Source organism: Sebastes fasciatus, chromosome 24 (genome assembly GCF_043250625.1).
Source record: "Sebastes fasciatus isolate fSebFas1 chromosome 24, fSebFas1.pri, whole genome shotgun sequence".
NCBI classification, from domain to species: domain Eukaryota; kingdom Metazoa; phylum Chordata; class Actinopteri; order Perciformes; family Sebastidae; genus Sebastes; species Sebastes fasciatus.
The window spans coordinates 17,377,364-17,391,922 of record NC_133818.1 but is presented as its reverse complement, the minus strand read 5'-3'; the positions used below and the strand labels follow the sequence as shown (position 1 = coordinate 17,391,922).

The following is a 14,559-nucleotide window of genomic DNA, read 5'->3' as shown; positions in this document are numbered from 1 at the left end:
GCAGAATAATAGGATGATCTTATCCACACCACGGGCACTCCATGCACTGACTGTGACTGAATGGTGTTTTAATGACATCCGTGAGACCAATCGGGTGATGACAGACAAGGATCATACCATCAAGCAGGGAGGGGAGGGGGCGACAAGATGAGTGACAGTCGAAACAAAGCAGCATGTAAAATTATAGTATTCTGGAAATTAAAAAGTTTAGTATAATTATATTGAATAATTGAAGTGATATATGTGCACACATACTAATCATAGGTCAAAACAGCGCTAAATTTGGCTTAATTATAAAAGGCAGAAGTGGTAAAACGAAGAGCCTTTTGGGAGCCGAAAGAGCCTTCTTGGTGAGCTGAGCCAAATGATCTGGCTCACTAAAAAGAGCCGGAATTCCCATCACTATTACTTATTACTGTGCTGCTGTGTGTGTGGAGGAATGTGCTCTCCATCCTTTTGTTGATTCATCTCTATGGTTACTGGCAGCAGAGAAGCTCAATGGGGCAACCTGCTGCTCACCACTGGCTCATTATTACAGAGCTAAGTCTGACAGTGGATGTGAGTTTACACGTTTAAACAGAAGTTGAGGCGTTTTCTTCAAAGTGTGATGTGGAACATGAACTCGACTCCTCACTCGGTGAAGCGGTGGCAGCTCAGCGGGACGGACTACGAGCCGCAGCGGGGCCGCAGCAGCCTGCAGGCGGACACACGCTTCAGCACCTGGACCCCCCTGAACGACCGGACCAGCAACCTGCAGGTCAGACCAACCTACACTAATAAACACTCCAGAAACTTTGAGTAACACTCTATTTATTCATATTAATAGCCACCAGGTGGCAGGAATGACTCACTTTTTATACTATATGCAGCATATATGAGATGTTCAATGTTGTTAATGTTGTTGGTATCACTTTACAATAAGGGTACATTAATTAAAATTAGTTAATGCATTAATAAGCCTTAATTAACAGTATCTAGGCATAAATATGGCAGCCACGTTGTTGTAAACGGATCAGAAGTGAAGCCGAAATAACTACATAATGATGCTGATTAGTAAAAAGTCTGATTTCATGCTTTGTCGGGTCTGTCCACAAGACGACAAGCAAACAACTTTTAAAATGCTTGTTTTCTGAATGGAGTTCAGTGCCAGGCCATGCAGCTGCTCCATAAACACTCCATCTAGGAATAAATACGGCAGCAATGTCACTGATGACAGCAGTAATATCTCAACGCTGATAAACTTTCTGAAGTATGGATATATTGTTACACACCACTTATATGATGAATGCTTTTGATACACATGCTTTAATAAAAAACTGAAACACTTTTAATCTTGCATACTGTATGTCATGCTGATACCTTTTCACCTTGTATAAAATGTATAATATACTGACTAGTAAATGTTACCATTTACATTTACTGAATGTCATTTGCTTCATTATAAGTTGTCTTTCAATCAAACATAAGTGGAAAAAACTGTTCTCAAAACATGATAAGACATGACCACTGATATTTGTGTAACAATTTAGCCACAAATTCACAGACTGACCATATATGGTCCAGACATATACTCGGTTTTGACCGAGTCTTGTTTCCTCAGCAAGATTTCTGTTTTGTATTTACTATTTAACTTTTATTTAAGCATATTAAAACCTCTTTTTCGAGGGAGACCTGGCCAAGGTAGCATGCCATTACAATGTTACAGAAATGATCAAATAAAGCATGTAAATAACAGACATGGGCAATTAAAAATAGTACATGTTACAAATAAACAAATTGACAAAATGCATGGGAACTATAGCGAACACTGTATCCAACATGATAAGATCTTTTTGTTATGGAAATTGAATGTTCTCTTTTTCTGTATATTATGATGTGGCCATCCTAGTTGCTGTTGTCCAGTGTAAGTAAGTAAGGTACAATATGGTTCAGGACACTCAAATAATCTATCAAAAAATAATATTGTAGCTACTGCACCATTTCATGTAAGTGAATGAAAACAAGTTTCACAGACAGAAAGGGCTTTTCTCTTTGTTTTTCTTCAAACTAAGGTTTAATCCCATAATCACCTCATCATTTGAGCATCAGAGGATTTTAAACTACTTTTAAGAAATGTGGAGAGAGCGTCTGTGGCTCCTGTTCTGTCTTGTCTTTGTATGAATATCCTGTCTGTCTGTAACTTTGTGAAGTATTGCTGTTGTGTTTTCATCTGGTCTCTTGAGAATTAGACCCCATTTCTCAATATTACCTGTCTAAGTGACGGTTAAATGAAATAAAAAAAATAATAAATGAATAACAATAAATGATTGGCAGCAGGAACTAACACATAATGGGAGGACAGCATTTATTTTAGATAATATATATCTAGTTATATACTGTATGTATGATGAGAACTTTTTGTTTCCCTAACTCCAGCTGAAAGACTACTCCTTTATGGTTTAATACAGTACAGCCGTGCTTCTGTATTTCTATGGGCCTTATGTGCTTTTCTATATAATAATGCATATAGTAAAACATGCAGTGATGATAGCACAGTATGTCCTGGATAAAGTATAATTGTGTAAAGAATACATTTTCACTGTTATAAATCCTTGGGTTTCCCCCAAAAATCACAAATAACACAAAAAGTACGACTTGACCTGACTCCATTCTTTCATTAATGGATTCATTAGACCAAAGTTTTCAGCCGTTATCACACCATCAGTCTTACTCCTTTGTTCTGTTTTGTTCCTACAGTCTTCATCAGTGTTTTGGAAGACCGTTTTGTAGCTTTTGGCAGCACAGCCAGACTCTTATGCAATGACGTGCACCTTTAGACTGTCTAAAGTTTGTTGGTGTCCTTTTCTCTGTGCATTTCCTCCCAGTTATTCGAGGAGAGGATGAACCTTGTGCTCCACTGGTTTGACCTGTGGACTGACAGACAGAGGAAACACCTGTTGCACTCTCTGCTCTTACGCTGCACCAAATCACAGCTCAAGTAAGCTCTTTCTCCACCCCTTTTGTTTGCTTATTTGTTGACATTTACATTTTTTTTTCTCAGCTTGAAACCAAAGTTATTGCATTTTGTTTTTGCAGGTACTGCAGGGATTTGCTGATAAAGACGGTTCCTGTGACTCAGGTGGACTTCACATCGGTGCTGCCACGCTTCCTGTCCCTGTATGTGATGTCATTTCTGTCCCCTTGTGACCTCTGCTCCGCCGCCCAAGTCAGCTGGCACTGGAGGGTCCTCGCTGAGCAGGTGAGAGGCGAGATATTTGAATTTTACTGCAGTTTTCCTACTTGCATTAAGACATTTTCTTGCGTCTCTTTCGGCCCAGGACTGTCTCTGGGCCGGCCGGTGCATCACAAGAGGCTGGTTCCTCCCCTACGCTCCAGGAGAGAGAGAATATGGAGCGTGGAAGAACCACTATGTCTCCTGCGTCTCCACGCTGGACTGGCTAACCCCCCGGGAGGCGGCCGAGCAGTACGGGACCCTCAACCAGCAAAGCACAGGGACGACGGAGGACGAAGAAGAGAGGGGGAAGGAAAGGATGATCAGGCAGATGATCAGAGATAAACTACAAGAGGAGAAGAGTGAGTAGAAAAGAAAATAAACCTAAAGAGACAACCTTGTTTTTAGCCTGTTTTCACCTCAGTGCTTATATCTGATATTTGCAGGACAATCTCTGAGAACAAGGAGAGCCTGGGGCAGCTACACAAAGCCAGAAGGAGCCAGAGGCGGAAGCACCCAGACAGGGAGGCCCAGCTCTGGGATAACATTCAGCTCTTGGCCCTCTCTCTCCTGGCCTCCAAGGACTGTAGCGTCTCCCAGCCTCTGTCTCAGCCTGGACAGGGGACAGCCCACGACTGCAGCTCAGAGCCTGGAGAGAGTCCGGGCCTCCAGTCCCAGCAGGTGACATATTCACTTACCCTCAATGATATCAGTTACCTGTGTTTTAAGATACAATACATTGAGATACCTGTTTATTAGAAAACACCTGTATAATATAATGCAACTCAATATGAGAGCTCTGTAATAAATCCAGTCCGTAGTTAATGGCACATTTTTCATCTGTTCAAAATGAACCTTAAAGGGAGATTTGTCAAGTATTTAATACTCTTCTCAACATGGGAGTGGACAAATATGCTGCTTTATGTAAATGTATGTATATATGTATTATTGTAAATCAATTAACAACACAAAACAGTGACAGATATTGATCCAGAAACCCTCACAGGTACTGCATTTAGCATAAAACAATATGCTCAAATCATAACATGGCAAACTGCAGCCCAACAGGCAACAACAGCTGTCAGTGTGTCAGTGTGCTGACTTGACTATGACTTGCCCCAAACTGCATGTGATTATCATAAAGTGGGCATGTCTGTAAAGGGGAGACTCGTGGGTGCCCATAGAACCCATTGCCTGATATTTATAAATTGTGTCTTTAAAGCCTTGTTTACTCTGTCTCTCCTGGATTATTATGTCCTGACAGTAATGAAGTACACAGGCCCTGTTGTCTTTTTATTATTCACATATCTTGAGGTCAGACGTTATTTAGCTTCCTTCGCGATAAGCTAGTATGATACAACCTCAAAATCACAAGTTGCGTTGATGCATTAAAGGGTGGCGTTAAAACAAATTTGCTCTAGCACGTTTATTGCGTTAACTTTGACAGCTCTAAATATAAAACTTATAATTCAAATCTGGCAAATCTGGCGCTAACCAAATCTCCATCTTCTGTTTCGTTGAAAGACTGAACAAAGCCAGTAGAGCGCTGTCGTCCTTCACCAGCAGACCTGCACCGCCACACACAGTCTCACCCCTCCATCTGACCACTCCTGCCCTCTTACTGCTGATATCCAACAGAATTCCTGCCTATGAGGTAAAAGACAAATAAAGGCTCTTAAATCATCATCTATTTTGTTTGAGAAGAGAGCAGCGATGAAGAGTGTAGAAAGAAAACATCTCATATTTCTCCCTGTGTGCTCTTTTTCTCTCTCTCCCTATGCTATATGTAGCTGGTGCTGAGTGGCGTGAAGGCAGGAGTGGTCGTGGTTCTGTACGACCACAGAGGGACTCTCTCGGCTCTGTTAACCCAGGTGGAAAGGGCTATTTCTGGGCAGAGAGCTCAGAGATTGGGCCTGCTAGCTCCAGGAGGAACGGAGGAAATCCATCTGCTCCACAGTGAGAATTAATAACCCTGAGTGTCTAAATGTGTGGAAACACTGCCAGGGTTAGAAGTTTATCTCTCAGGATACTGTGAAGCACAGCTGCTCAAACCATTTCATGCTTTATTTTATTATAATAGCACCTTTTTTTAACAGTCCATGGCTATCCTGGTCCCTTGGTTGAGTGTTTGCCCTAGACTAATCATCATAAATCTTACATTGATTTTACATTATGTATGGATCCGTGAGCCCTGGTTTTAATTTTTCATAACATATACGGCTTTATATATAGCAAATTTAAAACACTTCCTAATTTTTCGATAAATACAAAGACTCCACAACCTAACTCAGTGGCACAGTGATTAATGTATTTAGTCACAGTTATCCTTTTTGCCTGTGAAGTCACCATTTGGGAGCACGTTTTACTGGAAAATGATGTGTATATTTTTTAGTGTTTACTTCATACCACAAGTTTGTCAACTAACCTTTCAAACCTGATTGGTTAAAAATGAAAATGCATGTTGCTCAAACTGAAAACTGTTTAAAATCTTCTAAGGAACCGTAGCTGTGTCTCAATTTGGATACTTCCATTGGTAAACTTCTGTGTAGTACGCTGTGCACACTATGTACTTACTTGCGTGTTCCGTGAATTTCGACAGGTGTTACGCCCCACCCTTGGGCAGCCCTATTGGGGCGAACAACACTCCAACACTGACCCAAACCAACCTCAAAAGACACCTTTAAAACTCTCAAATTCCATAGGATTTTTTAACAAAGACATAAAAAAAGACAATATGAAGTCATAAACTGAGAGGCAGCAGAACCAGCAGTCCCCACACCAGAAGCCTATTTTTCCCGAGCAAATTCAACATTAATCTTATACCCCTGCTTCTTCAGCCTACCAAACCTTTGACGGTACGCCTCCGGTACCAGCTGATATACTCCGAGCACAGCAGTTTTTACTTTGTCAAAATCAAGACTATCTTCTGCCGGAAGTGATGAGTAAACTTTCTGCGCTTTACCAGTCAAAAGCACAACTAAACAAGCAGCAATAACCACAAATGGTCTACACTCTACACTCAAAGGCCAAAAAATAGACACAAACACTTACATTTACTTCACCTCATGGATGTTTTAATCCCGGACGAGCCCCCATTTGTTACGCCCCACCCTCGGGCAGCCCTATTGGGGCGAACAACACTCTAACACTGATCCAAACCAACCACAAAAGACACCTTTTAAAACTCAAAATCCATAGGATTTATTGACAAAGACATATAAAAAAAAGACATCTTCCTCGCCTGCCATTTTCACAAGTTTGAAGTGGGTTAGTGGCCCCTCCCCTTCCTCTACGTAGGAAAGATGGCGACCGTTGAGGGTAAGAAGTTTCCAGCGTTCCACAGCCAACGTTTGGACCGTTTTGAGTACAACATCCAGGTACTTAGAGTGCACTGCACAGCGCTTGTTTTTTTCAGTCTACTAATCAGCTTTGTTTTACCTTTGACCTTTCAGGTAGCAGCCTGTCAGAGAGGACTCTACTGACTCCCGACCATAGAGAATTCTGGGAAAAACTGGGTGGCTGGGTGGCACCAACTGAGGAAGGAGGAGGGATTGACATCTTCTCCCCGCTGGCTGCATCTGGTAGGTAGACACAGATGTTAGGACACACACTCACACACTCTCTGTGTCTGTCTCACTAACTTCCACCTCTCTCTCTTCCTCAGCATCAGGAGTGGCTCTCATCCAGACTCTCTCTACTCTGACTGGTCTGGAGGTCCGGGCGCCAATGGGTCTTGCCACCGGAAGTTTCCAGAACAGTGAGTCACCCGTGCACAACGCTGACTCAGAAACTTCAACTGAAACATGTTTGCCAAGAGCCCCATGTTAAGGAATATGCTATTTGGGACCACTAACACCTCCAAAGAAACATCTAAGCCAGCAGGCGCCTGATGTGATTTTTGGCCCAGTGGGATGTTTTGACTTTCTTGAAATACTTAAAGTTATAATAAAAGGGATAGTTTGGGTGTTTTGAAGTGGGGTTGTATGAGGTACTTATCCATACTCAGTGTATGACCTACAGTAGATGACGGTCGGCACACCCCCAGTTTGGAGAAGCAGACAGGAGTACCATCACAGGGGCAAAGCAATGTACTGCTGTGGACGGGGTTGTCAGTAAAACGCATTTAAGCCACCTAAAAGAAAAGCTCACCTAAAAAAAAATCAATAACCGTTTAAAGCATCAGTAGGCCAGATTAGAGCAAATATGATTAAAAAAAGTTATTTTTATAAAACGGTCGCTATATCATGACAGTAGTACATGAAACAGGTAACCTCCAGTGTCCTCCGGTGCTCCTAACGGCATCTGCAAGATTTCACGTACTGGAGTGAAACAAGCAGTAAGAGCTGATCTGAGGTCTGCTGTGCATCTGGCATCAAGTTCCGGTCACATGACCGGATCACAGCCAATAGGAACACTCTCTCAATGAAATGACCTGTGATTGGTCAAAGTCTCCCGTCACGGGCTAGATGTTCTAAAACCTGAAAACAGAGCCATGAGGAGGAGCAGAAGGCTAGTTATCTCTCAGAACACTTGAATTACAATATGCTGAAAGGTAATAATGGAATTTTTGCCCAATGATGCCAAAAATATACTGCCTACTGCCGTTTTAAGTGTACGTTACATTTGGAATATTTTCGCTGGTTTACCTTGCCGTCAGACAGAAGTACAGTCTATGTATCCGACAGGGAACTGAAGCTGTTGTCTGTGCTCTCACCAACCAGACTCCATTGGAGAAAAAAAATAATACCTCGCAGAACAAGGGAGTTGCTGGTCTACTGCTAGTTTGTGTTATTTTGCGGCTTTGGTTAGTTCGGATTCACACCAAAGTCACACAATAGCACAAACAAACTAACCGATCGAGGCAGCGGTAGACCAGCAAATCCTGTGTTCTACGAGGTAAAATTACTGGGTATTTTTTTAATGGAATCTGGTGGCTTCTGAAGAGAGCATAGATGGATACAACAGCTTCAATTCCCCGTTGGAAAGGGCTGTCTGACGGCGAGGGGAAGTGGTGAAAATATTCTAAATACAGATGCTGCCCCCGTCCACAGCAGTACATTGCTTTGCTCCCATGCGGTAACTCCTGTCTGTAGGTAATACACTGACTATGGATAAGTACTTCATACAACCCCACTTCAAAACACCCAAACTAACTCCTGTGTCCCTTTTAAGATTTTCATCTTACTGCTTTATTATTCTGTAGACTACCGTACCCACCACCAAGTGTAAAATTACTTTAAAGCATCATGTTAAAGCCACAAGATTTTTGTTGTTTTACCCTCTCCCAGTCCTGAGCCAGTGGTCCGATGGCAGTGTGTGCACCGAACTCTCCGACCAGCAACCGTCAGCCCCGGCACTGCAGTTTGTGTGTGAGAGTGTCCTGCAGGGCTGGTGCAGACAGGCTCAGTGGATGGAGGAGGCTCTGGGGGAGCTGAGGGGCCGCCTGGGGCCACAGCTACAGCGGATCAGCCTCCAGGCCAGGGGCCGAGCTCTGGGTGGGTGTCACATACATGGAGATGTAAATGAATATGTAGCAAACAAATGCTTGCTTGCTCTGTGTCCCGAACACTGTCTGAGGAATCTATTCATATCTTTATAGGTCATTTTCTGTGGGAGAAAATCTGCCTTGAGGAGCTTTGTGTGTCCAAAGATCTAAATGAGGCTCTGACTGAGGGACTCGCTGCTCTCACAAGACAGGAAGAGGTGGGAATTACTGTAAAGTTTTGTTTTTTTAATACACAAATACAATGGAACCAGAGCGAAAATCTGAGATCATACAAAGTTAGTCATGTTCTTTCAAAGTTGAATCATACGGTGTGTTTCTTTATTTCTGCTCTTACATCATCAGACCAGACCTCTGGAGTTTCTTGCCGTCTTCCTGACAAGATGGAGTGAGGAGAAGCAGGGAAACAGAGGAGCAGATGATTTCTCTATAACACCACACAGCTCACAGAAATGTGTCGGCCTGATACCTGAGCTACCGCAGGTGTGTGTGGGCTTTGAACTTGTCCGTTCAGAGAAGGTTGATGGAGCACTCTTGATCTTTACAGTTTGTTTCTCTCTGTCTTTAGACAGCTTTAGATTGGAGAGGTGCAGCAGCCAGAGAGCTCCACCACAGTGAGTGTCTTTATCTGGGGAGACTAGGCGCTGTGCTGAAGGTAGGTAGAATATAATATCAAAAACACTTTCTTTCATTCATGAAATTTAGTGACACTATCACATGTTTCGTTGCTGAGAGGTCATTGTTTCAGGTACAGACTTGAATATTTCCACTGAAACTGAACAAATATTATGTAATGCTGGCCAATCAAGTCCAGAAAACAGCCACTGACAATTGATAGAAACTGGGCTCTTTCAGCAAACTATGGGGAGTTTATATAATACCTTTTTAAACAAGGTGTTGGTTGATGCTTCTGCAGCTGCATGGCCTATTTTTTGCACATTTTTGTATTAGAATCTGATTTGAATGTTTTCAGAGCAACCGCCAACCCAGCAAGTATTCTGTTTGTCCATTTAGATACAGAAAAGATTCAGAGATCTGTCAATATTATAATAGCAAAGTATTTAACTGATACCTGCCTTTCCTTTGTGCTGAAGGTGTACCAGGAGCCTCTTACAGCAGCTCTCAACTCCAACAGAGCCATCCTCAGCTATGCTGACATCCACATTGTCCTCAGCCCTGTCACACAAATACTGGAGCTCAACAGGTACACACACACATATTAGCATTATACTAGTGTTTGCATCCCTCTGTTTGTGGACATGATATGATATATGTGCATGTGTTTGCTGCAGGGTGTTTCAGGTAGATTTACAAGCCAGGCTGCAGCAGTGGGGAGCCGAGCAGTGTGTTGGAGATGTGTTTGTCAAGCTATGCTCAAAACTCAGAGTCTACACCAACTACCTCAACAACTACACCACTGCCCTCCGTACCATCGACAAGGTACAGTCAAACAATGTGTTTATGCAATGCATGAGGCACCTAAACAAGGGCCCAGTTGGATAAAAATAGACCTAGTCTTTGTCTTAAATATAACTTTAAATCAGACTGACTATAGAGACTTAAATTGATTTGCTGCGTAAAGCTTCCCTATGAGTGACTAATGCAAGCCTGACTTAGATAGCTTGTCACACGATGCATTATGGGTGAAATAAGACACTTCACAGAAGAGAAACAATAGAGGATGTAGCACCACAACAAGTATGGGAGAAAATAACCAAAAAGGTCAACAGCATAAATCAAACGGTCGTTAGAACCGTTAAAGATGTTCAGAAACAATTCAAGAATATAGTGCAAGAATACAAAAAAGTTAAAGATTAAATTGTTAGCTAATAGCTAAAAGTAATGGATAAACAGTTGAAATAGTTAGCTTAAAGCAGGGGTCAGCAACCTTTACTATCAAAAGAGCCACTTTAGGCAAAAAAAAAAAAAGTCTGGATCCGCAAAACATTTGATAATTGTGATGAAGTTAACACGGTTTATAGTCTAAGTATATAAGTCCGATGCGAGAGAATAAAATCATAGGTTTACAAGAAAAAAGTCATATTACGAGAAAAAAGTCATAACTTTACGAGAAAAAAATCTGAAATTTACAGGAGAATAAAATCAGAAGTTTACGAGAAAAAAAGTTGTAATATTACGAGAATAAATTCAGAAGTTTACGAGAAAAGAAGTCGTAATATTACGAAGATAAAGTCATAACTTTACGAGAAAAAAAGTCAGAACGTTACGAGAATAAAGTCAGAACTTTAAAGGAGAATAAAGTCAGAACTTTACGAGAATAAAGTCAGAAGTTTACAAGAAAAAAAGTCGTAATATTACGAAGATAAAATCATAACTTTACGAGAAAAAAAGTCAGAACGTTACAAGAATAAAGTCATAACTTTACGAGAATAAAGTCAGAACGTTACGAGAATAAAGTCAGAACGTTACGAGAATAAAGTCAGAACGTTACGAGAATAAAGTCATAAGTTTACGAGAAAAAAGTCGTAATATTACAAGAATAAAGTCAGAACTTCATGAGAAAAAAGAAAATAACACGTAAAATTACTACTTTATAATTAATTACTTTATTCTCTAAATCTCAGATTTATTTATTTCCCTCAATGTGGCCCTAATACTCCGTTGTACCATAGACCTACAACAATGATAAATCAAAATGAAAATAAACAAAAAACAGTTATTCATTTCCACTAATTTTTTATAATCCCCAGGGAGCCACTGGAGAGGAGCTAAAGAGCCACATGTGGCTCCGGAGCCGCAGGTTGCTGACCCCTGGCTTAAAGTTAACATTAGCTAAGATAAGAAGTTGAAATGGTTAGCTAAAAACAATGGGTAAACAGTTGAAATAGTTATCTAAAAGTAATGGGTAAACAGTTGAAATAGTTATCTAAAAGTGAGCTAAAAGCATTGGATAAACAGTTGAAATAGTATGCTAAAAGTTAGATAAAAGTAGTGGATAAACAGTGGAAATAGCTTAAAGTTGACTTAAAGTAATCAAACTAAGTTTATGCAACTGGCCCTAAGTCTGGAGTGCACAATCAGAGAAAGCATTTGCCACTGTCTGAGCTCTGTTTATGCAGAGCTTTTATGCCGAATTTGGTCAGATATATTGTGAGTAAAGGTATAATTCATTCATATTTAATCGACACCCAGGTTTAATGTAGACAAACAGTTTATGTGTATGATATGCGAGCAAATGATGTGTGTTATGTGTGTCAGTGCAGGGAGACAAAGCCTCCATTTCGGGCTTTCCTGAAGAGAGTAGACAGAACTCTTGCAACACACATGCTGAGGTAAAAAGCACGCACAAATCCATTTTATTTCTTTGCAAGGCAATTATCCATACCTGACCAAAAGACTACTAATGAATGAATTGATTAAATGTGTTTGTGAAGCCTGCAGGAGCTGCTGCTGTGTCCAGTGTGGAGAATACAGGAATATGTGACTCTGCTTCAAGCTATGTGTTCACACACACACAGCAGTCACCCTGACCACACACACCTCTCCTCTGCCCTCAACACCCTGCTGGGATTCAGAGAGTTCATACAAAAGGTGCAACAGAGGATCGAGTCAGTGCCTCATTATAAATCTGTAACATTTCATCAGATGTTTCACACAGATGTTTTTCTACTGTTTCAGTTGAAGCGTAACTCAGAGAGAGGCGAGCTGATGGAGGAAACACAGCAGATGATCCAAGGCTGTCCAGTAAAAACACACAGCTCCCTCTTCTTTCTCACACACTAAAACTACCATGTTGAAGTATTTTAACATGAACATGGTGTGTGTGTTTGTGTAGAAGCTCAGTGAAGGAAACAGGCAGCTGATAATAACTCAGGATGCTGCTTTGCTCAGGAGCCCTGATGAACAGATTCCTGACTCGCTCAGGTAACAACACAGATTATTCTTTTCTATCAGTTTCTATCCAGAAATGTTCTTTCACTTAGTAGATGTCAAATAAATCAATCTTTGTACATACAGTTAGATGCCAAACTAATGTGTTTCACACTACACTTTTTACTTTGAGCATAGTATTCTACATAAATTAAACAATTTTGTCAGTAACATATAATTACTATACAAATGTATGCCCAATTTGCGATTTTAATATTGTACTAATTTACTAACATATTTTTTATAAATGATTATTATTACACCTTTTTATTTACAAAGGCATTCTCTTAACTTTTTTTGATTATTTTAGTTATTTTATATTGTTTTATTTGACCTTTTCTCATATGTAGCTTCTTTGCTCCATGTTGTATAACTTTTAAAACTGTTTTAAACTGTTTTTTATCATTGTTTGTCTGCCATTTTTATTTTTGTCTTGTAAAGCACTTTGTGACTTTGTTTTAAAAAGTGCTATATAACTAAAATTTGTACAATACACTTTATTTTATTTTTAGTTATATAGCACCTTTACACAAAGTGAAGAAACAAGAGGACAAATAAAAACAGGCAGATTAAAACATGCAAATCCTGGGCAATAAAACCCAAACAACGGAAGGCATCAGAACAATGAAACATGTCAAATATAAGTATAAAACAAAGGACAGCTAGGTAAAGGTAATGCTAAATCAATAAGTTTTCAATTATCATTTAAAAATGTTCACAGTAACTAGTAACTCATAAATTAGGAAACTTTGCAGGATTAAGTCCTGTATGTTTTACACCACGTCATTACAGACTGTAAATCTAATCCAGTAATTATTTTCACTCTGTGTGTGTGTGCGTGCATGATTAGGACCTATGAGCAGGTGTCTGACGTGGGCCTCTTCCTGTTTAACGATGCTTTGGTGTTGACGCGGCGAAATGTGCATCACACACCGTTCACGTTGGCTCACCAGAGCACACACACTTTCCTGGCCTCTGTGGCTCTCGCCAGCCTGGCCGTCAGAGAGATCACACACACACGCTGTGAGTTTTTAACCATAGAAAGAATAGAATATATGCTGAACGTTGACACAGCATCTTCAACATACGTTCATTAAGTCTTTTTGATAACTTCGGAAAGTTACAGGAATATTGATTCATATTAATTCTCTCTAGATGTGTGTCATGCCTTCGTCCTGGAGGGTCCTTGTCGTTCCTGGGTTTGTGCCACAGAGAGAGGTGAGGAGAGAGAACACTTCCTGTCTGTGCTGCGTTCAGCCATAAACTCTGCTCTGAGGGGACATCAGTGACGACACCGTGACGACACCACGACGACACCGTGACGACACCGCGACGACACCGTGACGACGACACGCCGGCAAGACAAGAGGAGGTTTGGACACCACTGTTGGCATTTTTATACGAAAACTCATAGGAACAATATAGTTAATCTTGAAAGGCAATTAGTTTTCCACACCACGATATGATGTAAAGGCATAGCACTCCTGCAGCTTCCACTTTAAAAGTATTCTCAGAGGTAATCCTGTAGTTCTAATAATGACTTTACATTAACATAATGAAATACAGTCATTTTTTGTATTTGCAATAGTTGGAAAATATCAAGTATTTTGTCACATTTTGCACAAACCTGCTTTTTATAAAATGGAACGTGAAAAAAAGAGAAATTACAGAGCCGAGGAAGTAATATTCCGAGAAAAAACTCTGAATTTCCGAGAAAAAATATGTTTCCTGTGACTAAAGTGGTAAATTCACTGAAAAAATTGCAAGAAAAAACTCAGAAATGTTTCTGATTTTTTTTCCCCCGGAAATTTGTGACTTTAATCTCAGAGAATTTGCGATTTTTTTCTTATAAATTTACCACTTTAATCTCAGACAATATCCAATCTTGTTTCACGTGAATTCACAACGTTAACCTTGGAATTTCAGAGTTTTCTTTTCTGAATATTACCCCCCA

At 40.5% G+C, this 14,559-nt stretch overlaps 2 protein-coding genes across 3 annotated transcripts in view; one reads left to right on the top strand and one right to left on the bottom strand.

The window, feature by feature from the left end:
• The window catches only part of gart (phosphoribosylglycinamide formyltransferase), a 305,993-nt gene that overhangs the window by 115,290 nt on the left and 176,144 nt on the right, over window positions 1-14,559 (bottom strand). The window lies entirely within an intron of this gene.
• ect2l (epithelial cell transforming 2 like) lies at window positions 460-14,064 on the top strand. Of its 2 annotated transcripts, XM_074626632.1 has the most exons (22): window positions 460-757; window positions 2,865-2,977; window positions 3,076-3,238; window positions 3,318-3,573; window positions 3,658-3,892; window positions 4,736-4,865; window positions 5,002-5,167; window positions 6,664-6,792; window positions 6,876-6,968; window positions 8,500-8,706; window positions 8,811-8,914; window positions 9,060-9,197; window positions 9,283-9,369; window positions 9,809-9,918; window positions 10,007-10,154; window positions 11,934-12,007; window positions 12,110-12,266; window positions 12,354-12,419; window positions 12,511-12,599; window positions 13,456-13,628; window positions 13,761-13,902; window positions 13,936-14,064. In XM_074626632.1, the coding sequence occupies exons 1-21, from the start codon at window positions 608-610 to the stop codon at window positions 13,892-13,894; spliced, it is 2,922 nt and encodes a 973-aa protein (XP_074482733.1). In that variant the 5' UTR covers window positions 460-607; the 3' UTR covers window positions 13,895-13,902; window positions 13,936-14,064. The 2 variants fall into 2 exon arrangements, with proteins under 2 accessions (XP_074482733.1, XP_074482734.1); XM_074626633.1 differs by lacking the exons at window positions 13,456-13,628; window positions 13,761-13,902; window positions 13,936-14,064 and adding an exon at window positions 13,126-13,300.